Source organism: Stegostoma tigrinum, chromosome 11 (genome assembly GCF_030684315.1).
Source record: "Stegostoma tigrinum isolate sSteTig4 chromosome 11, sSteTig4.hap1, whole genome shotgun sequence".
Lineage (NCBI taxonomy): Eukaryota > Metazoa > Chordata > Chondrichthyes > Orectolobiformes > Stegostomatidae > Stegostoma > Stegostoma tigrinum.
Genome location: NC_081364.1, coordinates 68177871 through 68204090, shown reverse-complemented (window position 1 = coordinate 68204090; position 26220 = coordinate 68177871). Strand labels below are relative to the sequence as shown.

The window sequence follows — 26220 nt, the reverse complement described above, 5'->3', positions numbered from 1 at the left end:
CTGCAACCTTCGGGTGGCATCATTGTGGCACTGCAGGAGGCCCAGGATGGACATGTCATCTGAGGAATGGGAGGGGGAGTTAAAATGGTTCGCGACTGGGAGGTGTAGTTGTTTATTGCGAACCGAGTGGAGGTGTTCTGCAAAGCGGTCCCCAAGCCTCCGCTTGGTTTCCCCAATGTAGAGGAAGCCACACCGTGTACAATGGATATAGTATACTACATTGGCAGATGTGCAGGTGAACATCTGTTTAATATGGAAAGTCATCTTGGGGCCTGGGATGGGGGTGAGGGAGGAGGTGTGGAGGCAAGTGTAGCATTTCCTGCGGTTGAAGGGGAAGGTGTCGGGAGTGGTGGGGTCGGAGGGGAGTGTGGAGCGGACAAAGGAGTCATGGAGAGAGTGGTCTCTCCGGAAGGCAGACAAGGGTGGGGATGGATAAATGGCTTGGGTGGTGGGGTCAGATTGTAGATGGCGGAAGTGTCGGAGGATGATCAGATTGTAGATGGCGGAAGTGTTGGAGGATGATCAGATTGTAGATGGCGGAAGTGTTGGAGGATGATCTGCTCCCAGGATGAGGCATTCCACTCCCGCACACGCTGCATCTGCTCCCAGGATGAGGCATTCCACTCCCGCACACGCTGCATCTGCTCCCAGGATGAGGCATTCCACTCCCGCACACGCCACATCTGCTCCCAGGATGAGGCATTCCACTCCCGCACATCCCAGATATCCACGTTCTTCAAGGACTGCAACTTTCCCCCCACAGCGGTCGAGAACGCCCTTGACCGCGTCTCCCGCATTTCCCGCAACACATCCCTCACACCCCACCCCCGCCACAACCGCCCCAAGAGGATCCCCTTCATTCTCACACACCACCCCACCAACCTCCGAAACAACGTATCATCCTCTGAAAATTCCGCCAGCTACAATCTGACCCCACGACCCAAGCCATTTTTCCATTCCCACCCTTGTCTGCCTTCCGGAGAGACCACTCTCTCCGTGACTCCCTTGTCCGCTCCACGCTCCCCTCCAACCCCACCACGCCCGGCACCTTCCCCTGCAACCGCAGGAAGTGCTACACTCGCCCCCACACCTCCTCCTTCACCCACATCCCAGGCCCCAAGATGACTTTAAATACTAAGCAGATGTTCACCTGCACATCTGCCAATGCGGTATACTGTATCCATTGTACCCGGTGTGGCTTCCACTACATTGGGGAAATCAAGTGGAGGCTTGGGGGCCGCTTTGCAGAACACTTTCACTCGGTTTGCAATAAACAACTGCACCTCCCAGTTGCGAACCATTTTAACTCCCCCTCCCATTCTTTCGATGACATGTCCATCGTGGGCCTCCTGCAGTGCCACAATGATGCCACCCGAAGGTTGCAGGAACAGCAACTCATATTCCGCTTGGGAACCCTACAGCCTAATGGTATCAATGTGGACTTCACAAGCTTCAAAATCTCCCCTTCCCCCACTGCATCCCAAAATCAGCCCAGTTCTTCCCCTCCCCCCACTGCATCACAAAACCATCTCAGCTCGTCCCCTCCCCCCACTGCATCCCAAAACCAGTCCAGCCTGTCTCCGCCTCCCTAACCTGTCCTGCCTCTCACCCATCCCTTCCTACCACCTCAAGCCGCACCTCCATTTCCTACCTACTACCTCATCCCGCCTCCTTGACCTGTTCGTCTTCCCCGGACTGACCTATCCCCTCCCTACCTCCCCACCTATACCCTCCTCTCCACCTATCTTCTTTCCTCTCCATCTTCAGTCCGCCTCCCCTTCTCTCTCTATTTATTCCAGAACCCTCACCCCATCCCCCTCTCTGATGAAAGGTCTAGGCCTGAAACGTGAGCTTTTGTGCTCCTGAGATGCTGCTTGGCCTGCTGTGTTCATCCAGCTTCACACTTTGAGACTTTTGACTAATGTGTTTTATCACAGGTTGGATTCAGTGCCATAAAGCATGAAACAGCAGTTGACGCAACACATACTGTATTCTAGTCACAACCCTTCATTCTAATGAAAAGCTGCAGCTTTATTCCAATCACATGTTGGAGTTTACAGTTTCACAGGGCTTCCAACAACACTAACATCAGCCCCATCTAATTTTCAGCATTTAAAAGATCACCACTTCACACCTCTTTGTAAAATGACATGAAGGTGTTCTGCTGGTCTAAAACAGGTTGCTGTGTCAAACCAACAATCCAGAAGTCATGACCTCACTCTGCCACCAGTCAACCCCTGCAAAGAAAGCGGTGACCTTCTCCAATTCAGCATTGTTCAACAACCACAATTTAGATGCAGAGAATGAAACAGCAGGCTGCGCTGTGAAAGATACAGCAACAAGCAGTTATGCACCAGGGAGGTAATCAATTCCTATTCAACCCACGTTCTCTCTTTCACTCACAGCCACCACTGGGCACATCAGAGCTCAGCTTTTGCTGCAACAATATCATTGGTGGTGGGGAGCATTGAATACTGCAAAGCCCTCCATATGCAGGGCCGTTTCCATGTTCCTGCTGCTCAATGCTGCCTATAGGAAATAGGGTATAAATACTGGGCTTAACATGGGTGGTCATATCTCAAGGAATAATAAAAACTGTTCAGCATCCGACCTCAGTCACAGCAACTGTGAGACAGAGTATCTATCACCATGCACAGGGACAGAGAGAGAGAGAGAATATCTGTCCCCATTCACAGGGACAGTGGAGAGAGAGTATCTGTCCACTGTCACCGGAACAGAGAGACAGTATCTATCCCCAGTCTTTGGGACAGTGAAACAGTATTTGTCTCCAGTCAATGGGATAGTGAGACAGAGTATCTGTCCTCATGCACAGGGACAGTGAGAGAGAGTTTCTGTCCCCAGTCACTGGGACAGTATGAGGCTTTCTGACCCCAGTCACTGGGACAGTGAAAATATCTTGTCCCAGTCATAGAAGTGTAGAACACAGCAAAAGGCCCTTCAGCCCACTGAGTCTGTGCCAATCAAAAACAGCCTCTTACCTATTCTGATCCTGTTTTCCAACACTTGGCCCATTGCCCTGTATGCTCTGGTGTAATAAGTGCACAACTAAATACTTCTTCAACGTGATGAGGTTTTCTGCCTTGACCACCCCACCACCCTCTGGGTGAAAAATCTTATCTTCACATCTCCTCTAAACCTTGCCTTAAGTCTGTGCCTCTGGGTCGGTGATCCCTCCATCAAGTGGAAATGTTCCTTCCTGTCTGCCCTAAATATGTCCCTCATAATTTTACAATCAATCATGTCTCCTCTCAATCTCCTCTTCTCTATAGAAAACAACCCCAGTTTGTCCAATCTCTCTTTTCAACTGAATCTATCCAGCCCAGGCAACATCCTGGTAAATCTCCTCTGCATCCTCGCTGCTGCTGTCACATCCCTCCTATAATGTGCCCAAGCTGTGGCCTACCCAGTTCTCCATTTCCTTGATTTCCTCTAAGTCCAAAAGTCTGACTGTCCCAATGCATCCAATGACGGATTTGGTGAACTCCAAAGATTCCCAACATGTTCGGTGAAACAATTTTTTCTCTTCTCCATCCAAAAGAATTGGCCCATCCCCTAAGACTATATCCCATGTGTTCCATATTCTGTAAATCGCAGAAGCAATCTCTGAGCATCCACTGCTCGCCAAACACCTCCAGGATCTTGAATGTTTGCATGAAATCCTTTGTCATTCTCCTGCTGCCCAGAGAACATGGGGCCAGTTTACTCAGTGTCTCATCACAAGGCAACCCCTTCATTCCAGAGGAAAATTCAGTGATACTCTGGAGGGAGTATTTGCTTGAATGGTTGAAGAGGATTTAAACGAGAATGACAAGGGAGCTGGGAACTGAAGCAGGGTGGCAAAGGAAAGGGAAACAAGGATAGCAATAAAAGAAAGGACAGTCAAAGGCAAAATCAGTAGACAGAGTAATCAAGGCTTAGAGGCAACAGTACAGAGAAATGTTAGGCTGATTAAAAACCTGAGGGAAATGGATATGGTGTTGTGGCCATAATGGAGGCACAGAACTGGGAAGTCAATATTCAGGAATATTTGACCTTTCAAAAAGACAGATGGAAAAGGTAGCACTGTTAATAAAGAGGTGAACTGAGGACTGCAGCACAAGATGATCCAGGCCTGGATGATGTAAAGTCCATGTGAGTGGACAAAAATAAATATAAAGTTGAAAGAAAAAGTATGTAAGGAGACAAAAGTTAGTGATAGGCCTAAAGACTGGAATAAATTCAGAATCCAACAAAGGAGGGTTAAAAAGATAATAAAGGCTAAGAAAATACCTGCACTGTCCACCACCTTCAATGATCTGTGCACATATACACCCAGGTTCCTCTGCTCCTGTACCCCCATTTAATGTCATCTTTCAATGTTCTTCCTACCCAAGTACATCATCTCACATTTCTCTGCACTGAACCTCATCTGCCACCTATCTTCCCACTCCAACAACTTGTCAGTGTCCTCCCCACAACTTACAATTCTTCCAAAGTTCAATGTCGTCTGCAAACCTTGAAACTGCCCCCTACACATCAAGATCCAGATCATCAATATGTATGGGTTCCAATACTGATCCCTGGGGGAGTCCACTATCCTTCTCCATGTACCCATTGACCATTACGTTGTGTCTTCCATCACTCAGCTGATTTTGTATCCATATTGCTACTGGCCCTCTCATACTGTGGCCCAAAACTTTATCAACACGTCAGTTGCATGGCACTGTATCAAACATCTTCTGGAAACCCATGTACACCACATCAATAGTGTTACCCTCATCAAGCCTTTCACTTACCTCTTCAAAACATATCGAGCAAGTCCAATACTTCTGTTTTTGGGATCTGGAACATGATGGGTGTTAAGGTTTTGGCAAAGGTGGGGGAAGAACATTGGGACAGGTGGTGTAAGTGCCAACAATTGTTGAGGATAAATGTTGATAAAGTATGGTGTTACCAGTGGGCAACAGATTGGGTCTGTGGAGAAGACACCACGTAAATATGAGTGTGCGCGTGTGCGTGTGAGAGAGAGAGAGAGAGAGAGATCAATGGGTAAAGAAGCTCATTCTGATGTCTAAAGATGTCTCTCTAGGCAAAAGTTATAAAGCCTTTTCTGATTGAAATAATATAGACCCAGTGCTAGGGGAAGCGGCCCATCTACCTCTGCAGTACCAGGGAGGTACTTACCAAGAATGTGAAGGTTGAAAGAGAGCAGGACATTTGTAAACAAGTCTGGAAGTTGGTCTGTTGAATCAGATGACAAACCCTCCTCAATCACATCCAGGAGAAACTGGATGAAAGTTGAATTCAGGTGCTCTGTGAATACAAAATAAGCTATTAAATAATCTCTGTCATCCTCTAATAAACAAGGTATAAGCATCAAAGAGGAACTGCTGGAGAAATTCAGAGCTCTGGCAGCATATGTGAAAGAGAGAAACAGAGTTAACACTTCGAATCCAGTGACTCTTTGTCAGAACATATCCTGGTTCTGAAGAAACGCCAACTGAACTTGAAACATCAACTCTTGTTTCCTCTCTCCAAAGAGGCTGCCAGACCTGCTGAGTTTCTTCAGCTATTTATTTTTCTGTTTGTTTCAGACCTCCACATCCACAGCTCTTTGTTTCATTTAAAGGTGCAAATGTCATTTAGGTTATATGGATGGTGAACAGCATAGTGACTCAGGGAGATATAGTGCCTGTAAGACACTGCTCTTGATACAGTTATCTGGGATCACACAGATTCCCCCACCACCCACATAATACCCTTCTGTCTCCCTCTTTGACTAGCTCAGCATTCCAAGTGAAACCATGAACCAGATTCTGGTCTTGAAGCTCCTGAACAACACAGTGCTGATCAGGATATCCAGAGCCTGGGTTAGATCCAGAAAGGGAATCATGCTTCTTTCACGAAAGTCATGCTATTCAATACATCAACCATGTAACCATTTCATCTGTCTGAACTCAGAGATCTATTTCAGTTTGTGTAAAGAACTGCAGATCTCAGGAAAGGCTCCTGGGGAAAAATTAGATTGGTGGGAGATCATAGGGATTGATAATTCTACCATTTTATCTTTCTCCATCATTCTGCCAACCACCAAGATGCTGACAGTCAGAAACATGAAATTCTCTGCCAAATTACTGAATGCTTTCAAGAAGCAGTCAGATATTGCTCTTAGTGCTGAAGGGGTCAAAGGGAAAGGGGCAGAAAATGGGAATGGGGTGTTTGGCGATCAGTCATGATCATATTGAATGGTAGCTCAAAGGGCAGAACAGCCTACTCCTGTTCTTGTTTTCTACATTTCCGTGTTTCCAGTTGTCATCGAAACAAACCAGAGTGGAGGTAGCTGTGATAAAAGCTTCAGCTCCCAAATGCTGCCTTGGATCTTCCCACTGTTTCAGACATCATACACTAAAAACAATTCCAACCCATTTCTCTGATGCCTTGTTTCTCTAGGTCATGTCATAGAGTTATAGTGTCATACTGACACTTCAACCCAACTCGTCCACACAAGATATTCCAACATGACCTAGTCCCATTTGCCAGCATTAGGTCCATACCCTCTGAACCCTTCCTATTTCATATATCCATCAGATGCCTTTTAAATGTTCTAACTGTATCCACCTCCACCACTTCCTCTAGCAGTTCATTCCCTACATGCACTACCCTCTGTGTCTAAGTTAGCCCTCAGGTCCTTCTTAAATCTTTCCCGTCTCATCTCCAGTTTTTGACTATCCCATCCTAGGAAAAAGACCTCAGCTATTCATGCTATCCGTACCTCTCATGATTTTATAAACCTCGACAAGGCCACCCCTCAGCCTCCAATGCTCCAGGGCAAAATGCCCAAGCTTATTCAGATACTGCATAGTGGCACATTGGCACTGTACAGCTCACTCTCATATTTTCTAATCAGTACGTCTGAGATGTTATTAGACATCTCTGGAGCAGGTGGTTCTTGAACCCAGGCCTCCTGGCTCAGAGGTAGGATACTACCACTAAATCCACAAGAGCCTCCCATTCTCTCATATTCTTGTATACAATCCCCATGTGATTTAGCCATCCAATGCCCAGTCAGCTCTGTCCTTACATTAACTCTTTGAATTTGATGCTCACAAATGATGCATTTCCAACAGAGTTACAGTCAGTATGAGTGCTGCGCTATTCCAAGGGTTTTCAATCTCACCTGAGACATTGGACCTTTGTTTCAACAAGGAGTTGGACAATTTTATTTCTTTTTCTCCCCCCAGAGTGGGGGACTCAATTACTAGGGGTCATGAGTTCAAAGTGAGAGGAGGAAAGTTTAAGGGAGATATGCGTGGAAAGTTCTTTACACAGAGGGTCGTGGGCACCTGGAACGCGTTGCCAGCGGAGGTGGTAGACGCAGGCACGTTAGCGTCTTATAAGATATATTTGGACAGGTACATGGATGGGCAGGGAGCAAATGGACACAGACCGTTAGAAAATAGATGACAGGTTAGACAGAGGATCTTGATCGGCGCAGGCTTGGAGGGCCGAAGGGCCTGTTCCTGTGCTGTAGGTTTCTTTGTTACTACCCAGAACAGATCCATCCAATGCACCACTACCATTGACTACCTGCTCAGGCACCACTCTTCTAACAGTGAACAACCTGACAGAGGTTGGCTTGGATTTCTGTGGATAATACTTAGGTAGACTATCATTCTTAGGTAGTCTACATTCTGGGGTAGACTGCAGAGACCTAGCTGGATGGGAACAGCTCAAATATCAGGGTCCATAACCCTTCGCCCTCAGCATTTTGACAAAGCCTTTTGTGAGAGATTGCAGGTTTGAGTAAAAGCTAATGAAATTATAGTTACATTAGTGACCTGATTGTGGAATTGGTCTGAGACACAGCGTTACAATAAAGATAGGATGTGATTTGGTGGAATCTCACAGCCATCTGTGTTTGGGACTTAACTACTTGCTGTACTTATTATGCACTCAGACTTAGACTATGAGATAGAGACCAAGTTTGCCAATGAAACAAAGACAAACTGCATTGCCAGTTGAGAAGATAGAAGCATAAAGTTACAATATAGTATGAGCATAAGTGAATGATTAAGGGATGATTTAAAGTTTTCAGAATTTGGCAGTACAGACAGATCTGGGTATCCTGGTAACTAAATCACAAAGTTATTTCACAGGTACAGTAAGTGATTAGGAATGTAAATGGAACATTGTAGTTTATTATAAGGGTAATGAAGTACAGAAAGTATGGAAGGTTTGCTACAGTTGCACAGGGGTTGGTGTGGCCATGTCTGGAGTACTGTGTACAGTTTGGTCTCCTTATTTAAGAGAAGACAAAATTGCATTTGAAGGACTTGAAGAATACTTTATAAGGAAAGGCTGAACTGATGGGGCCCTATTTCATAGAATCACAAAATCCCTAAAGCAGGCCATTCAGCCCACTGAGTCCACACTGACCCACACCCCTGCCCGATAATGCTGAATTTCCTATGGTAAATCCATCTAGCCTGCACATGCCTCAACACTGTGGGCAATTTAGCATGGTCAATCCATCTAACCTGCACATCTTTGGGCTGCGGGAGGAAACCGGAGCACCTGGAGGAAACCCACACAGACACAGGGAGAATGTGCAAACTCCACACAGACAGTTGCCTGAGGGTGGAATTGAACTTGGGTCCCTTGCGCTGTGAGGCAGCAGTACTAACCACTGAGCCACTGGGCAGCCTCAATATCCCCTGGAATTTGCAGAAATGAGGGGTGATCTCATTGAAACATTGACTTGACAGGCAGCTGCTGACAGGAAGTCACCCCATGTGACAAAACTAGAACTATGGGACACAGCTGAAAAATAAAAGGGCCTCCCATTTAAGATGGGAGCAGTAACATTCTTTCCTCAAAGGGTTGACAGTTTGTGCAACAACCTTTCCCAGAGAGTGATGGAGGTGATTATTGAATTTTTTAAGGCAGGGAGATTCTTGTTGAAAAAGGGAGTGAAAACTTACTGGGGGTCAACAGGAATCTAATTAAAAGGAGGGGACAGGCTCAAAGGGACTGATTGATCTCTTCCTACTAATTCTCTGGTTCATCCATTTGCAAATAGATTTAGTTATTTCTTAATGCTGCAAGGAAGCAGTGAATGCGACAGGCCAGACACTTCACACACTAAGTGAAAGCAGCAGAGTTCTTTATTCTTTCACAGGACGTGGGCATCGTTGGCAGGACTAGCATCTGTTGCCCATTTCCAGCTGTCCCTGAAATGAGTGGTTTGGCTTGTTCGGCCATTTCAGAGTCACATGCATTGCTGTGGTCTGGAGTCACACATAGGCAAGATCAGGTGGGGATGGCAGATTTCTTTCCCTAAAGAACATGAGTGAACCAGGATAGCTTCATTGCTGCCACCACGAGATTTGCATCCCAGATTTAACTGCTTTCCGATTTAATTCACTGCTGTGCTGGGATACAGCTCATGATCCCAGAGTATTAGTCCTGCTTTCAATCACTAGCCCAGTGTTGTTAGCACAGCGCTACCATCTCCTCCTCCCTTTAGCTGTCTTAATGTCTTCACTATCCGAGACTGGATGCACTTGTTATTTGATCTGACCCACTGATTGTGGGACAGCTCAACTCTTTCTATTCCTACTGCGTGCACTATCAATACAATGAACCTGTACCAGCCTCACATTCTTGTCAATCCATCACAGCTCCACACTGATAGAACTGTACAGCACAGGAACAGGCCCTTCGGCCCATGATGTTCAGCCAAACATAACATCAAATTGAATTAATCCCTTTTACCTACCCTTGGACTATATCCTTCCATTTCACAGCATCGCAACGGTGTGGAAACAGGCCATTTGGCCCAACAAGTCCACACTGCCCCTCTTAAGAGCATCCCACCCAGCCCCATTCCTCTAACCTGCATGTTCCATGTCTAACCCACCTAACCTAAACATCTCTAGGCAATGTAGCATAGCCAATCCACCTACCCATCTTTGGGCTGCTGGAGAAAACATGAGCACCTGGAGGAAGCCCACGCAGACACGAGGAGAACTGTGCAAACTCCACACAGACAGTCGCCTGAGGGTGGAACAGAACCTGGGTCCCTGGTGCTGTGAGGAAACACTGCTAACCACTGAGCCACTGTGCCTGGGTGGGGCTTTTATCCCCTGAAGCATCACAGACTGTAGTGTGATCTTGTAGAGGTTTATAAAATCATTAAGGTCATGGATAGGCTAAATAAACAAGTTCTTTGTCCTAGGGTGTGGAGTTCAAAACTAGGAGACATAGTTTTAAGCTGAGATTGAAAGAGAGGAGCAACGTTGTCACAGAGAGGGTGGTGTGCATATGGAACAGCTGTCAGGGGAAATGGTAGCAGTCGGTACAGTTACAACAATTAAAAGACATTTGAAAAGGTTCATGATAGGTAAGGTTTAAAGGGATTTGGGCCAAATGCTGGCAAATGGGATATTTGTTCGGTATGGATGAGTTGGACCAAAGGGTCTGTTTCCATGCTGCAGGACTCTATAATTCTAAGTAACAAGACAACAGAGTACTCAATCAACGGCAGAAACTAGGAAGCTCAGAGGGTCAGAAGGATTTAGGGTGCTATCCATAGATCCATGAAGGTGGCAGGATAGGTTAATAGGGTAGTTAAGACGGCATCTGGGTTAGTAGTCTTTATCTGTTAAATAATAACAAGTGAGCATAATAAGTGGGTTAAAGACAGGATGCTCAGAGGAGATTTGAGGAAATTACTTTCACCCAGAGTGGTGGAAATCTGAAATGCACAGCCTGGGAGGATAGTTGAAGTGGGAAGCTTCACAACATTTAAAAAGTACTTGGTTGAACACCTGAAATGTAACAACATTGAAATGCCCTAAGTGCTGGCAAGTGTGCCTACTGTACACTTAAAACTGTTTTTGTCAGTGCAAACAAATAGTCAACTGTAAACAAGGCCATCAATGGCATAGTGTTAAAATCAAGAATGCTCAAGAAGTCAAAATTAGACAGGTGCAGTGATCTGCAAAAGTTGTAGATGTGAAGAGTTAATACAGATGATCCAAGGAGGAGAGGCTGCCGAAAGTTGAAAAAAAGGTTAAGAGTTTCAGAGTTGAGGCATTCTGGATCATAAGCCAACTTAGATCAGTCAACACATAATGGTCCAGGTTGGAACCAAAATGATGTTGTCTGCTTAAACTGGATGATAGAACCATGGCTGATGCTCAGGCTGGGAACTGTTTTGTATTAATTTTATTGAGATCATGCATGACATGACAAAGTGTGGAGCTGGACGAACACAGCAGGCCAAGCAGCATCCCAGGAGCACAAAAGCTTTTCTGAAGAAGGGTCTAGGCCCGAAATGTCAGCTTTTGTGCTCCCAAGATGCTGCCCGGCCAGCCCCGTTCATCCAGCTCCACACTTTATAATCTTGGGTGCTCCAGCATCTCTTGCAAATTCGAGGACTTGGTGTGCTTCAGCAGTAGGTGACTTGGGCAGAGAGGTGGCAGATGGAGTTTAATCCAGAAAAATGTGAGATAATGCATTTTGGAAGGTCTAATCCAGATGGAAAATATTCAGTGAATGGCAGAACCCTTAAGAGTACTGATAGGCAGAGGGATCTGTGTGTACAGGTACACAGGTCATTGAAAGTGGCAACGCAGGTGGAAAAGGTCATCAACAAGCAGATGGCATGCGTGTCTTCATTGGCCAGGGCATAGAGTTTAAAAATTGGTAGGTAATGTTGCAGCTTTATAGAACCTTAGTTAGGCCGCATTTGGAATATTGTGTTCAATTCTGGTCGCCACACTACCAGAAGGATGTGGTGGCTTTGGAGAAGGGGTACAGAAAAGATTTACCAGGATGTTGCCTGGTATGGAGGGTATTAGCTGAGTGGAGAGGTTGGAGAAACTTGGGTTGTCCTCACTGGAATGATGGAGGTTGAGGGTCTACAAGATTATGAAGGGTACGGACAGAGTGGACAGTCAGAAGCTTTTTCCCAGGATGGAAGAGCCAGTTACCAGGGGCCACGGGTTTAAGGCGCGAGAGGCAAGGTTTAAAGGTGATGTTTGAGGCAAGCTTTTACACAGAGGGTGGTGGGTGCCTGGAGCTCACTGCTGGGTGAGGTAGTGGAAGTAGATAATATAATGACATTTAAAGGCCATTTTGATGAATAGGATGGGAATAGAGGGATACGGTCCCCAGCTGAGTAAGGGGTTTTAGTTGTGACAGGCAGCAAGTCGGTGCAGGCTTGGAGGCCTGTACTGTAATTTTCTTTGTTGTTTGTCCTATCTAAAAGCCCTTAATGCTCCTATCGTATCTGCCTCTATCACCATCCTTGGCACCATGTTCCAGACTGCTACCGCTCTCTGTGTAAAAAAAAATGCCCCTCACATCTCCCTTGAACTTACCCCCCTCATCTTAAGGTTTTAGGCATTTCAAGTCTGGGAAAAAGATTCTGACTGTCAAACCTATCTTTGTAGCTTTTGGTTTTATAGATTTCTATCTAGTTTCCCCTCAGCCTCGCTGCTTCAGCGAAAACAACCCAAGTTTTTCTACTTTCCCTAAACATTTGCTCTCCCAAAGTGCAGCGCCTTACATTACCTTGATTAAACTTCATCTGCCATTTCTCCACCCATATCTGCAACTGATCTGTATCCCACTGTATCGTTAGAATTCCACTGTCTTTGTATTATCTGAAAACTTACTACCCACCCATTTATAATTTCATCCAAGTCATTTATATATATCACAAACAGCAGAGGTCCTTGTACAGATTCCTCAGAACACCACTACTCAAGGACTACCAGCCAGAAGATCACTCTTCCACCACTACCCTCTGTCTTCTATGGATGAGGCAATTCTGAATCCACACTGCCAAGTCATCATAGATCCCATGCAACTTAATCTTCTGGATGAGCCTACCATGAGGGACCTTATCAAAAGTCTTACTAAAATCCTCACAGACAACAGCTACTGCTCTACCCTCACCTTCGTCATCTCCTCGAAAAATTTAATCAAGTTATTAAGACATGAGTTGCCCCGCACAAAGCCATGCTGACTCTCCCTAATTAGGCCATGCTTTTCCAAATGCCATAAATCCTATCCCTAAAAATTCTCTCCAATAGCTTCCCAACCACTCAGTGGTCTATAGTTTCTGAATTGTCCCTATTTCCCTTTTTGAACAAAGGGACAATATTAGCTTCTCACCAGGCCTCCTGGACCTCTCCAGTGGCCAGTGGGGTTACAAAGTTCTTGGTCAGGGACCCAGCAATCTCCTCTCTGATCTCTCTCAGTAACGTGGGATAGATATCATTGGGCCCTGGGGACTTAGCCACATTAATTCTCTTTAAGAGACCCAATGCCACTTCTTCCTGAATCTAAAAATGCCCTCGCATATTAGCATGCTCCACACTAATCTCACTATTCTCCACATCCATCTCCCCGGCGAATACTGATGTAAAATACTCATTTAGAATCTCACCTACATTTTGTGCCTCTAAGCACAAGTTCTCTGCTTTACCCTTGAACGGTCCTACCTTTTCCCTCAATATCCTCTTGTTTTTAATGTATGTATGGAATGCCTTGGGATTCTCTTTAACCCTACTTGCCAAGATCATTTTATGGCACCATCTTACTCTCCTAATTCCCTGCTTGAGGACTTTCCGGCCTTCTTTATATTCCTCATGGGCCCTGTCTGATTTTTTTCTTCCTAAACTTTACAAATGCTTCATTATCCGTTTCTGACTAAATTCGTAACCATCCTCATTTGACAAGGGTCCCCATACCTTACCAACCTTGTCCTTCCTCCTTAATAGAACATTCCTGTCTGACCATCGCCCCTCACATTCCTGTCCGTCCATCGCCCCCTCACGCTCCTGCCCGTCCATCACCCCCTCAAAGTCACATAATCTAACCATAACCTTATTGAATCTGAGCTTGTTTGGATGCTAAGCTCCCAGCTCCTCATTGTAAAAAGAGCACAGAGCAGACTTTACACAAGTAACAGTGGTACAGAGGTTGGGCGGGGGAGGGTGTTGAGAGGTTGGGGGGTGGACAAGAGAGAATAGGCAGGTGGGGGGGAGGGGGAGGAGAGATAGTGGGAAGACAAAGCAGAAAGACAGACGGAAATTGAAGAGAGGTGTGCGCAGTCCCTCAGCAACAAGCGAAGTTTTAGAAACAGGCTGCATCTAGTTGTGAACTCTTTCCAAAACCTGCAGACCCTAGTCACCTTTCAGCATCGGAAGCTGCACTTCTTGTAGTCAGCATTCCCAAAGGCAGGTACACAAACTCTCAAGATTTGCTCCCTCCCATAACCTGCCTCAAGGATGAAAGTCTGACCCAGGGAAAGCACCCAGCAACGTTAAAGGTTCACAGTTCATGGAGCGCATAGTTTGAAAAGAGGAGGCTCTGTTGTGGAGCATGTAGATGTGAGGAGCACACCCCAGTCCTGCTATTCCCTCCCAGTCTCGTCCAGGGCAGCCATCATGGTCTTGGTCACATGATGGCATAGATGCCGAAGGAAGTGGCTATGATGAGAAGTGATCAGGAAGGTGCAAGGCTGGGGTCACTCACTCCTGTCAGTGTGGGGATGGGGACAGTGCTGGGTGGCTTCCTGCCAGGCCTGGAGCTGCCATGGCAACCAGCAGGCTGACCAACCTAACACTCAAAATCTCCACCATAACATGGTGAAACCCCGTTCCATCCAGTTTACACTCCCAAAAGGAAGGTTGGCCGCTTGCTTTGAGTTCAAAACATTCTTCACTGGACCTTTGGTCTTTTCCTTTCAACTTGAATCTTGCTCTAGATCATAGAGTCATAAAGGTCGACAGCACAGAATTAGGTAAATGGCAGTGAATCACAGTGCAAACTAGAGGAACAATATCTCACCTCCAGACTAGGCTATTTACAACATTCAACACTTGCAAATTGTGAACCAAATCCCATTTCTTCCCTTTACTTTAGCTTTACTTGTTGCATTCTCAGTCATGTCATCTCGCCACTCCCAGTGGGACACTCTGTTCTTTCAGGTCTGGCAGCTGTTCTGCCATTCTCATATTCCAATCACTTAATCTGAACTATCATCTTTCCTCACCCCAACCCCCAACAATTGCATAAATACTGCCGCGTCCACACTTCACATCTGCTCTGATGAAGAGTCACTAGACTTGAAACATTAGCTTGCTCTCTGTCCGTGGACGCTGCCTGACTCACTGTGATCTCCAGCATTTGTTGTTTTCAGAACAGATTTCAGCATCTGCAGTAATTTGCTCCTACAGGATTAAGGCATGCTCTGCAGGTTTATACATACCGTAGTGATGATAGGGCAATGGTTCACCCATTGAAAAGATCATGGTGAGCAGCAATGCGGAGTAACACAACTTCTGGTGTTCTGAGGGAGAAGAAACACAACAAATACCATCATCAGTTCTGGTGAACTCCAATCATTAGATTTGAAATCTGGTGTTGCTGACCATAAGAGGACTAAACCAAGTATAGGGGGCTAGCCTTTGTGGACTTAATGGTGAAACTTACCAAATCCATTAATCTGAACAAAGAACATAATGCGAGTGGTACTGTACAACTAGTGCTGCACTATACCTGCCTGTATAATGAACACTGTTCTACATAAGCATTGATCTCAAAAAATCCTCAAACTTACTATTAAATCTGTGGAAAACAATGTGTTGCATTTCAAGCACTCAATTCTTTGTTGTTGTAGGTTGATGAGATTCTGACACTGTTTCCTGCCTACCTTTGGTGTCAGTTTGCATGTCTCGTGCCAGTTCCATTGGCAGCACTGAGTTAGCCAAGGTGGAGATGATTGCTGCATCCAGGTTACACATGGCTCCAAAGCACTTCAACAAGAACAGGCGTAATGTGACACGATGCTCCTGGCATGGAACAGGACAACAGTGAGTCGCACAGCACACCTGAAACCAGCAGTATTCAGTCATAGCACGTAAACCCACAAAGACTTTAGTATGAGAGACACTAGGAACTTCTGGAGAATCTGAGATAACCAGGTGTAGAGCTGGATGGACAAAGCAGGCCAGGCAGCATCAGAGGAGCAGGAAAGCTGAAGAAGGGTCCAGACCCGAAATATCAGCTTTCCTGATCCTCTGATACTGCCTGGCCTGCTGTGTTCACCCAGCTCTACACCTTGCTATCTAAGATTTCAGTACTGTCAGTGCACCACGGCTTGAGTTAAAGTCCCCATCGCAGTACGCACTTCAGAACAACAATACTAATGGAACTTTGGTATCTTTTCTCTTTAGAAATGGTTCAAAGCTTTCAGTCTCTTGGAGGGAGTGCAGTGTAGGCTCACCAGAACAGTCCAAGGGCTCAAGGGTTAGATTGTGACGAGTTTTATAACAGACCAGAGATGTGCATTGGGCTAATGCAACACCCAACACTCTGCTTGGAGTCAGCAGCAGCAGTGCTGCCCCTGGACTTTCAATCCTTAACAGTGGCACCCACCCCTGGCCTCCCACCAACCAGTTCTTGTCATCTGGTCTCCTGCACCACACACAGAGTTACGTACTGACAGGTAGACTGGCGGTGTCAAGGTGAAACTTTTGAAACAATGCTGGAGCAGGGCTTCAGATTTCAGTTATAAAGCCTGGGAGTAGTGGAAGCTAGGAAATAAGACTACGTGCGTTTGTAGTTAAAATCCCGACATGTCCCGGGGGGTGTCATGGAAATGTGGTGCAGCTGCACAGTAGAAAACAGAAAGGGTTAATGTAAACAAAACAGCACTCTCCAAAGAGATAATGGGAACTGCAGATGCTGGAGAATCCAAGATAACAAAGTGTGAAGCTGGATGAACACAGCAGGCCAAGCAGCATCTCAGGAGCACACAGAACCCTCTCCGATGAAGGGTCTGGGCCTGAAATGTCAGCTTTTGTGCTCCTGAGATGCTGCTTGGCCTGCTGTGTTCATCCAGCTTCACACTTTGTTGTCTTGCAATCTCCAAAGAACTGGTTCTCAGAGACAGCCTGTTTCCAAGGTGGAACCTGAACTACCAAAGTCTTGCTTTATCAGGAACAATACATGGGGAAGACAGATGGTGAGCATTGCTCTCTCTTGCTCTCTCAAGAGAGAGAGCTAGCAAAGATTTGCTGGGCTGAATAGCTCTCTTCTAGCACTGTAATCTCTGCCTCTATAAAATGAAATGAGGAGTACTGGAGAGTGATTCAGACCCCAACCCCAGCACTCCCCCCACCCCAAGTCAGTCTCATCATTCATCGAATGATTCATTCCACCCACACAGAGGCTCCTCACTGCCTAGTTGGATCTTAGATATAATTAAGCTGGTGTCTGTCACTTTCTGTGGGAGACAGGTCACATTTATGTTATCCTTTGTGCAAAGAAATGCTTCTTAATATCTCCTCTGATCTATGTTTAATGTTACGGTCCCTTGGCTGCAATTTGCCATTCTCTGTCAGCCTTCTTCAAAATAAAAAAAACACCCACCAATATCAACCTCTTCTATATCCAAGGTGATACAAGGCTGATTTGTCTAATCTCTCCTCACAATCTAATCCTGGGGACTATTCTGGTGAACCTATGCTGCACTCCCTGCAAGGCCAATACATCCTAAAGTGCAGGATCTACACTGTACACACATGTCCAATATGGTTTAACCAGTGCTTTGCATAACTACAGCAAAACGTCCTTCCTGTTGTATTCTAATCCTCCCAACAGAAAGCTAAGCCATCCACTAATTCTTATGCCTGACCACCACAGTCATAGCGATCTCTGGACACAGGCATCTAATTAACTTTGGAACTTCAGTCTTCCTAACTTTTTCTCAGCAATCAAGCAAAACAAATTTATCCTTGCACTGAACCAGTGTCCATTTGCCCACAGAATTGTTACCAGGCAGAAGCAGACCATTTTGCCTGCACTAGCTCTATCATCGAGAGCAAACCTTCTGCTTTCTGTCCATCCCTAACACACTTTTACTAACTGAAAACCATCCAAAGTCTCCTTGAATGCCTCTGCTGAACCTGCCAGGCGGTGCATTTCAGACCCAATTAATCACTGCGGTGGGAAAGTTCTTCCTCACACTACCCCTTTGTTTGCAAAAGAAAACTTTTAAAATTTATTAATTTTAAAAAACTTAACATTTTTTTGTTTAATGTGTCAACATGTCCATCATTTGGATGCTCCGGTCCACATTAAATCCCAAACCTCTGGGACATCACTGAACTTAAATATATAGTCCCCTATTGCATTTTACAAGTTATGGTAAATAGCTGAGGCACACTGCAGATATTTATGGGACACCTCGAGTTACCTCTTTGGCCAGTAAATTAGGTACATTTACAGCTGACAGATCAATGTTTTACCCTCTCTCAAGCACTTAACAGTGATTCACTATGCATACTCTTGGGCCATACTGACATCAGCATCAGAAGGGAAGGGAACCACTGTCAGGAAATGTCACTTTGACCAACAGAAATTTGAAAAAGAGCTCGAATGTTCTTCGAAATGGATTTTACACGAGTCAGAAGTGTAAAAGTTGCTTTGACACAAAAGACAGAAATTTTGCAGTAACCAGAGGTGAAAAATGAGAAGCCAAGCAGGTGAAGGAGAAGCTGAGGAATTCATGAGCTGAGGGAAGAGTTAGGCTCCTGCAAAAAGGCAAGATAAAGGGCTACTGAGACACAGCATCAGGAGAAATGTTGACGACACACCAGAGTAATCACTCCAGTTTCATTATTCCAGGGCAAGGCAAACCACTGCACTGCAGCAAGCTGGAGGGACCGTTTGGACCAGCTCCTCAAATTTCTGTTAAAAGAAAAACTACAGAAATTACAGCAACAAACAAAATTAACTCAAACTCTTCATATGTTAAAGATTCATGGTTCCGAAGGAGTCAGTGCTGGGACCCTTGCTGTTTGTGGTGTATATAACAGATTTAGACTGGAATGGAGGAGGGCTGATTGGTAAGTTTGCAGATAATGTGAAAATTGGTGGATGGTAAACAGTGAAGAGGATAACCTTAGACTACAAGAGGATACAGAAGAATTAATCAGTGGCAAGTGGAAGTCAGTCTGGATAAGTGTGAGGTGCTGCACATAGAGAAGACAAACAGGCTAAGGGATTACATGGTGAACTGTAGGACTCTGGGAAACAGTGAGGACCAGAGGGTCCTTGATGTGCATCTACACTGGTCCCTTAAGATATCAGGGCAGGTAGATACAGTGGTTTAGAAGGCAAATGGTATACTTGCCTTTATCGTCCGAGGCACAGAGTTAACAGCAGGGAGGTGATGCTGGAACTGTATAAAATGTTAGTTAGGCTACAGCTAGAGCATCGTATGCAGCTGTGGGATGCACATTACAGGAGGGATGTGACAGCACCGCGGAGGGGAGGGGAGATTTACCAGGATGCTGACTGGGCTGGAGTGTTTCAGTTACAAAGAGAAATTGGGCATACTGGGGATGCTTTCATAAGAGCAGAGGAAATTAAGAGGGGACAGATTGAGATGTGTAAAATGATGAGGGGCACATACAGGAAGAAACTTTTCCCCTTGATGCAGGGATCAATGACTAGGGGGCTCAGATTTCAGGTGAGGGGCAGGAGGTTTAGAGGAGACATGAGGAAAAAACGTTTTCACCCAGAGGGTGGTGGGAATCTGGAACTCTCAGACTGCAAGGGTGTTAGAGGCAAAAATCCTCATAACATTGAAAAAGCATTTCAATGTGCAGTTGTGATGTCTAGGCATACAGGGCTATGAGCCAAGTGCTGGAAAATGGGATTTGATTAGGTAGGTGGTTGTTTTTGACTGAGAGGGATGTAATGGGCCAAAAGGGCCTTTTTCTGTCTATGCCATACACCTCTATGACTGCATGAAATGGGATAGTGAAAGTTTTCTAAATATTTATAAAAGGAATCAATAAAGTGTGCTGGGGAATTACTAATATATTAAAATAAGGAGATAGCAGATGTATTAACAGGTGTCTTGCTTTGGTCTTCATGAGAGAATACATCCCAGACATAGCTGTAAACAAGGGAGTACAGATAATGAAAAGCAGCAGGGAAGAGTGACTAAGGACACTATTGGAGCTAAACTGGGTTCTAACGAATGCATCCCAAGATTCCTCTGGCATTCTTAATTGTTTCAGTCAAAGTTTATTGGAAGAGTAAGTGACATTGAAAGGAGTCCATTGTTGGCACTCACCTGAGCAAGAGTAGAGTGTTTCTTTTATTTATTCATGGGATGTAGGCATTGCTGCATAGGCCAGCATTTATTCCCAATTCCAAACCACCCAGAGGGCACTTAAAAGTCAACCCTATTCCTGTGAGTTGCATGTAGATCAGACTGTGTAAGGAAGCAGATTTCCTTCCCTCGGAAGCTGGTGAATCAATGGGTTTTTATGATGATTGACAGTGGTTATGTGGTCACCATTAGTCTAGCTTTTTATTCCAGAACGTTTCAAATTCAAATGTCTCCAGTGGCTGTATGGGACATTGATGATGCCACTTTTGGAGTTGCACGTAAAGTTCTGGAGTCGCCCCGCTTATAAGAAGGATATTATTAAATTGGAAAGGATACTGAAAAGATTTACAATGATGTTACTGGGGCCGGAGGGTTTCAGTTACAAGAAGAAGCTGGATATACGGGAACTTTTTCCGCCCCCGGAGTGTGGGAGGTTGAGGGGGTGACCTTTTAGAAGTCTATAAAATCATGCGGGGCATGGATAAAGTGAAAAGTGAAGGCACTTTCACAAGGATGGTTAGTCCAAAGCTAGAGGGTATATTTTTAAGGCGAGAGGAGAAAAGTTTCAAAAGGAACCTGGCGGGCAACATTTTTACACAGAGGGTGGTTAAGTGTGAGGGATAAACTCCTAGAGGGAGTGGTAGATGCGGATATATTCATAAGATTTGAAAGGCATTTGGACACACATATGGGTAAGGAAAAGTTTAGAAGGATAGGGGCCAAATGCAGGGAAGTGGGACTATTTCAGTTTGGGAAACCTGGTAGCGTGGGTGAGCTGGGCCGAAGGGTCTGTTTTTGTGCTGTATGACTATGACTCAATCTGTCATGGTGGGATTTGAACCCATGTCTCCAGAACATTATGCTGGATCCATGAATTCCTACTACTCTGCACCATGTCACCACCTCTCCCATGTCGTGATGGGGACTGTTAATTGGATGGTGGTAGGAGGAGGACAAGGAAGATGGCTGGATCACTATTAAGGGTGGCACAGTGGTTAGCACTGCTGCCTCACAGCGCCAGGGACACGGGTTCAATTCCATTTTTGGACCTTTGCCTGTGTGGAGTTTGCACATTTTCCCTGTGTTTGCGTGGGTTCCCTCCGGGTGCTCTGGTTTCCTCCCACAATCCAAGGATGGATTGGCCATGCTAAATTTCCCGTGTTCCAGGGATGTGCAGGGTAGGTGCATTAGTCATGGGAAATGCAGAGTTATAGCGACAGGGTAAGGGGGGTGGGTCTGGGTGGATTGCTCTTCAGATGGGTGGCGTGGACTTAATGGGCTGAATGGTCTGCTTTCACACTGTAGGGATTCAATGGCTGGATCATTATTGACCACTGAGATTCTTCCCTGCTCTACCCTTCTTCAATCTACCTCAACATTACCCCTGCTATTTGTCTTGCTCTTCACCACTTACCTATTGAATTATCTGACTTCTCCCTAACTGTGCCTGGGCATAAAAACGCACAAGAAACAAATGATTAAAACTAAGGCAGCAAATGTAATTTCAGGGTTACCAAAAGAGGAATCACATATGAAAGTCCATTTCCAAAAAAGGGTCTAGGCCTAAAATGTCAACCTTCCTGCTCCTCTGATGCTGCTTGGCCAGCTCTACACCTTGTTATCTCACATATGAAAGCAACAAGGTGATCATTAGTGGAAATGGTAATGATGCAACACCTATGTAGCTTTGACCCTCTCATCTCATTTCTCAAAAGCATGTGGTGGAAAACAAGAGCTGCCACAGATGCATCTTCATAAATTGAAGGCTTTGAGGGATGATTTGATGGAGGTGGACATGAACAGTAAAAACAAGCGACAAATATTACGCACAAAGAAAATCAAAGCCACAAATTTCACAGTAAGCATCAGACGAGAGACAGAGGGGTGGAAGAATTACACTGTACACCGAGAACATTGACTATTATGCCACAACTGGTGAACAATGTAAAAGCTCAGAGGTTAACATGCAATTTGATCATATCTGCAACATGATCATTTTTGTGGAAAAACATAAGGAAAGTATGATAAATGAGCCTATGATTTTGAGAATATTAGCAAGGTTTCATTGTCAGGGTTTCTCTGTCAGTTTGAAGTAACATCTTAGAATTTGCCTCAGCTATTTTCTGAATAGTCCAATTTGAAGATTTACCTTCAGTTAAACTGAAAGAGATTCATGAACTCACAGCAGCTAGAACTTAGTACAGCATTTTATCTTTAAGCATGCATTTTATTGACGTTTTAGCTTAATAACTGCTTTGATCCATTAACCATTTTGGTGAGATTGAGTATTCTGCATGTTAGAAAGACATCGTCTGCTGGGTGTCACTATGAGTGTCAGTTCTTAATTGCTTTGTATCCATGGCAGAGGTTAAGACATTTGTGAATTGTTCCTAAGAGTTTGTATTATTGATAAAACGATGTAACGCAATTTGTACAAATGCAATCAGTATCTAAAAGTTTGTGTTATTTGCCGACAGTGATACATAACCCTTGGCCTAAAGGAAGTAAGAAATGGGCATTTTCTCAGCCTACATGATTTCAGTGAAAGAAGTGGAGTGACACTCGGCGACTCTTACCCTTCAGTGATGAAACAAGGTGATTCTGACTATTTTCTAAACAGGATCAACAAATCTTTGCAACTGGTGATAAAAAAATGAAAGCTGAGAGCTCTACTGCAGCTTCTATGATGTTACTCTTGTGCGACATAGTTCAATCATACCTCTGTGGACAGGCAACACACGCTGTACATGCTGGCAGCAGTCAAAGACCTCTGTGCCTTTGAGGATAAGAAACTCCCATTCTGGTGCTTCTGATTTTCTTATGTATTTATAACACACCGCTCAAATAATCCCATCCTGAGTTAGAAGGTTGCAATTAGTTATTGGTAAAGGTGCGTTGCAAAGTTGGTAAAGTACTTGTGGATCAGAAGGCAGGATATTAGGATTTGACGTTTGTAAAAGAGTGCGTGCTCCCTTGAAAAAATGTGTTTTTTAGATTAAAAAATGTCTACAGGCAGCAGTAGATGCACAGAGTTCTTGAAATTAGAACATTGTATTAAAAGGTTATATTGTTAGCAGGGAAAGCAGCATTGTTACCAAGACAACAGGTTTTTGAATTCAGCCAATTAATTTAAAACAGGCACTACATACCAAAGCCCAATTAAATTCAAATCTGATGGTTTTGACTACATAGGACCAATCTTATTATAAGAAATTGATAGGTCATCAAGGTTATAAAAGAAGAAGCCATTTGAAAATCGGTGTGACAGTGAACTGCCAAACTCACTGACTCTCATTGAAATCTCTAAGCTCTCAGAGTAAGTACCAGCTAATTAAAGATACTACAGCACCTTTAGCTAATACTCATGACACACGAATTCGATAAAGGAAGATGTTTTTGACTTAGGGACATTGGAGAAGGCAAAGAACATTCCAGAAGACTTATCCTGACAGTAATTTCAAAAGATTAAGTTTTAATTTTTTAAATTAATTTGGTTTATGTAAGTGAGACTTGTATTTATTGGAACAGCATGCCATTAGAATTTTGTCTTATTTGGTAATAGTCAGCAGTTAAAGGGGGAAATTGTTTGGTTTGTTAGCAGTTCTGTTAATTTGTTCACTGTTAGAGTTAGACAAATAAACTGTTACTTGGTGCTCATAAAGTGAGTGTCAGGGATTTCTTTCATGTAACGTTTCCTTCATAACAGATTGGGGGTGAGAGGCAGATTGTACCACTTTTCACATTTCCTTTAACAGATTAAAAATGAGGTGAGCTTCTCCCAGTGTTTCAGTTTTAATTATCAGAGGCATTTGACCACTCCTTCATAACAGGATGAAAGAGGGTCTGAGAAAAGAGTCTGTGGGGAAAATCAAGGAAACATGTTTAGTGAGTGGGAAGTAACAGAGCTATGGGATTATACGAGAGGCACCTTAATTCAGCTGAAGGAAGGTCTGGATTGCCTCCAACTAGAGTAAAAATCTGATACTAAACATCAAAGCAGGGCTGGTATAATTCTACAGCAATTGATACCTAAATCTTCCAGCATCAGCAATCATTAGGAACACACTCCTCACCACCCCCCATCCCAACTCTCCAATCACACTGGCAATGGGGCAGCACCATTTGTATTTACTCTCGGGCCTCAGTTTTGAGGTAAAGCAGTGAGAAATCAGAAATAATTACTTATAAAGTGAAAACAACATATACTGGAAAGTGTCGTGATATCCCTCTCTGGCTCATCATGCACACTCTTAACATGATGCTCAGTATCCTTACCATCTGATAGTATGCAATTAGTGAAAGAATTGGTTCAAAACCATTCCTCTTCGTCATCCTCTTACAGACTTCTGGATCTGCATCAGTCTGAGGAAGCAAAAGAAACAGTGAGAGTGGCTGCTGATGGACAGAGTTCTCTCCAGGATCCAGCACAGATCCCCTGTACTGACTAGAATTCACCATTCCTGCTTATGAAACCCACTGTTTTATAGATTAGATTAAATTCCCTACAGTGTGGAAACAGGCCCTTTGGCCCAACAAGTCCACACCAGCGCTTGAAGCATCCCACCCAGACCCATCCCCCTATAACCCACACACCCCTGAACACTACGGGCAATTTAGCATGGTCAATCCACCTAACCGGCACATCTTTGGACTGTGGGAGGAAACCGGAGCACCCAGAGAAAACCCACAGAGGCACGGGGAAAATGTGCAAACTCCACAAAGACAGTTGCCTGAGGCGGGAATTGAACCCGGGTCCCTGGTGCTGTGAGGCTGCAGTGCTAACCACTGAGCCACCGTGCCGCCTTTTACCTGTCAGTCATAAAAAGGGCTGAGGGATTTGCGAATCAGGCAATAAAAAACACACTGCTGGAATTGAGCAGGCTGCAAAGTCTCAGAGGAGACCGAGTTTAAATTGGCTGTGCTGTGTGTGTGTTTTCCAAAGCAATACATCAGCCACCAGTTTCTATGATAGCTCTCTCTGCTTCTCGGTTAGATAGAGGGTTAGATAGGGTGGATAGGGAGAGCCTTTTTCCTAGGATGGTGACGGCGAGCACGAGGGGGCATAGCTTTAAATTGAGGGGTGAAAGATATAGGACAGATGTCAGAGGTAGTTTCTTTACTCAGAGAGTACTAAGGGTATGGAACGCTTTGCCTGCAACGGTAGTAGATTCGCCAACTTTAGGTACATTTAAGTCGTCATTGGACAAGCATATGGATGTACATGGAACAGTGTAGGTTAGATAGGCTTGAGTTTGTATGACAGGTCGGCACAACATCGAGGGCCGAAGGGCCTGTACTGTGCTGTAATGTTCTATGTTCTGTTGTTGGCTTCACAGTGACTCTGTGCAGGTAACTGCTGAAGCTACAAGCCCACACTCTATCAAATTTGGAGAAGACCTGGCTCCCTGGTGAGGTTGCTGCTTCGGAGTTTCATCAGCTGGCATCACATTGGAACATTTCATTCGTATCATTAGGATTGTGTTCTCTCCCTCTCAGAGAGCACAGAGGCTGTAATCAAGCAGCTGGGGCTTTGCACAGGATTAAGATGATTGTTTTTTCATCATTTGACAGGTTGGTCCTACAGGCCCTTAGATTCCAGATCATCTGCAGCTCCACATTATTGCCCCATGTTCGCAACAGATTTCTTGACCTCTTAAACGAACAAAGAAAACTTATTAATCAGAGTCTTGAACATTTGAACTGTCCTCCAGCATTCACCGCCATTTTTGGGAAAAAGTTCCAGATTTCCACTGCTTCCCACTTTCTGATTTCACTCCCAATGATTCCAGTTCAAATTTCAAGACTCCTATATCTTGTGCTGAATTGCTGTATTGGGGATCAGTGCTTCTCTGTAACTATCTTACTGATATAGAGAGGGGTCTAGGGGTCCAAGTCCATTGGTCCCTGAAAGTGGCTACACAGGTAGATAGGGCGTTAAAGAAAGCATATGGCATGCTTGTCTTTATTGGTTGGTGAACTGAATACCACAGTCAGGATATCATGTTGCAACTTTA

At 44.7% G+C, this 26220-nt stretch overlaps 1 protein-coding gene across 4 annotated transcripts in view; it reads right to left on the bottom strand.

The window, feature by feature from the left end:
• The window catches only part of LOC125460239 (NCK-interacting protein with SH3 domain-like), a 181855-nt gene that overhangs the window by 17569 nt on the left and 138066 nt on the right, over nt 1–26220 (bottom strand). For 3 of the 4 annotated variants that reach the window (XM_048547446.2, XM_048547447.2, XM_048547448.2), the window contains 4 exons: nt 24482–24568; nt 15731–15869; nt 15287–15367; nt 5185–5313 (listed from right to left, as the gene is read on the bottom strand). In XM_048547446.2, coding sequence (XP_048403403.1) covers nt 5185–5313; nt 15287–15367; nt 15731–15869; nt 24482–24568 — 436 coding nt within the window. The remainder of the gene's footprint in view (nt 1–5184; nt 5314–15286; nt 15368–15730; nt 15870–24481; nt 24569–26220) is intronic. The other variant, XM_059649545.1, reaches the window with a different exon arrangement.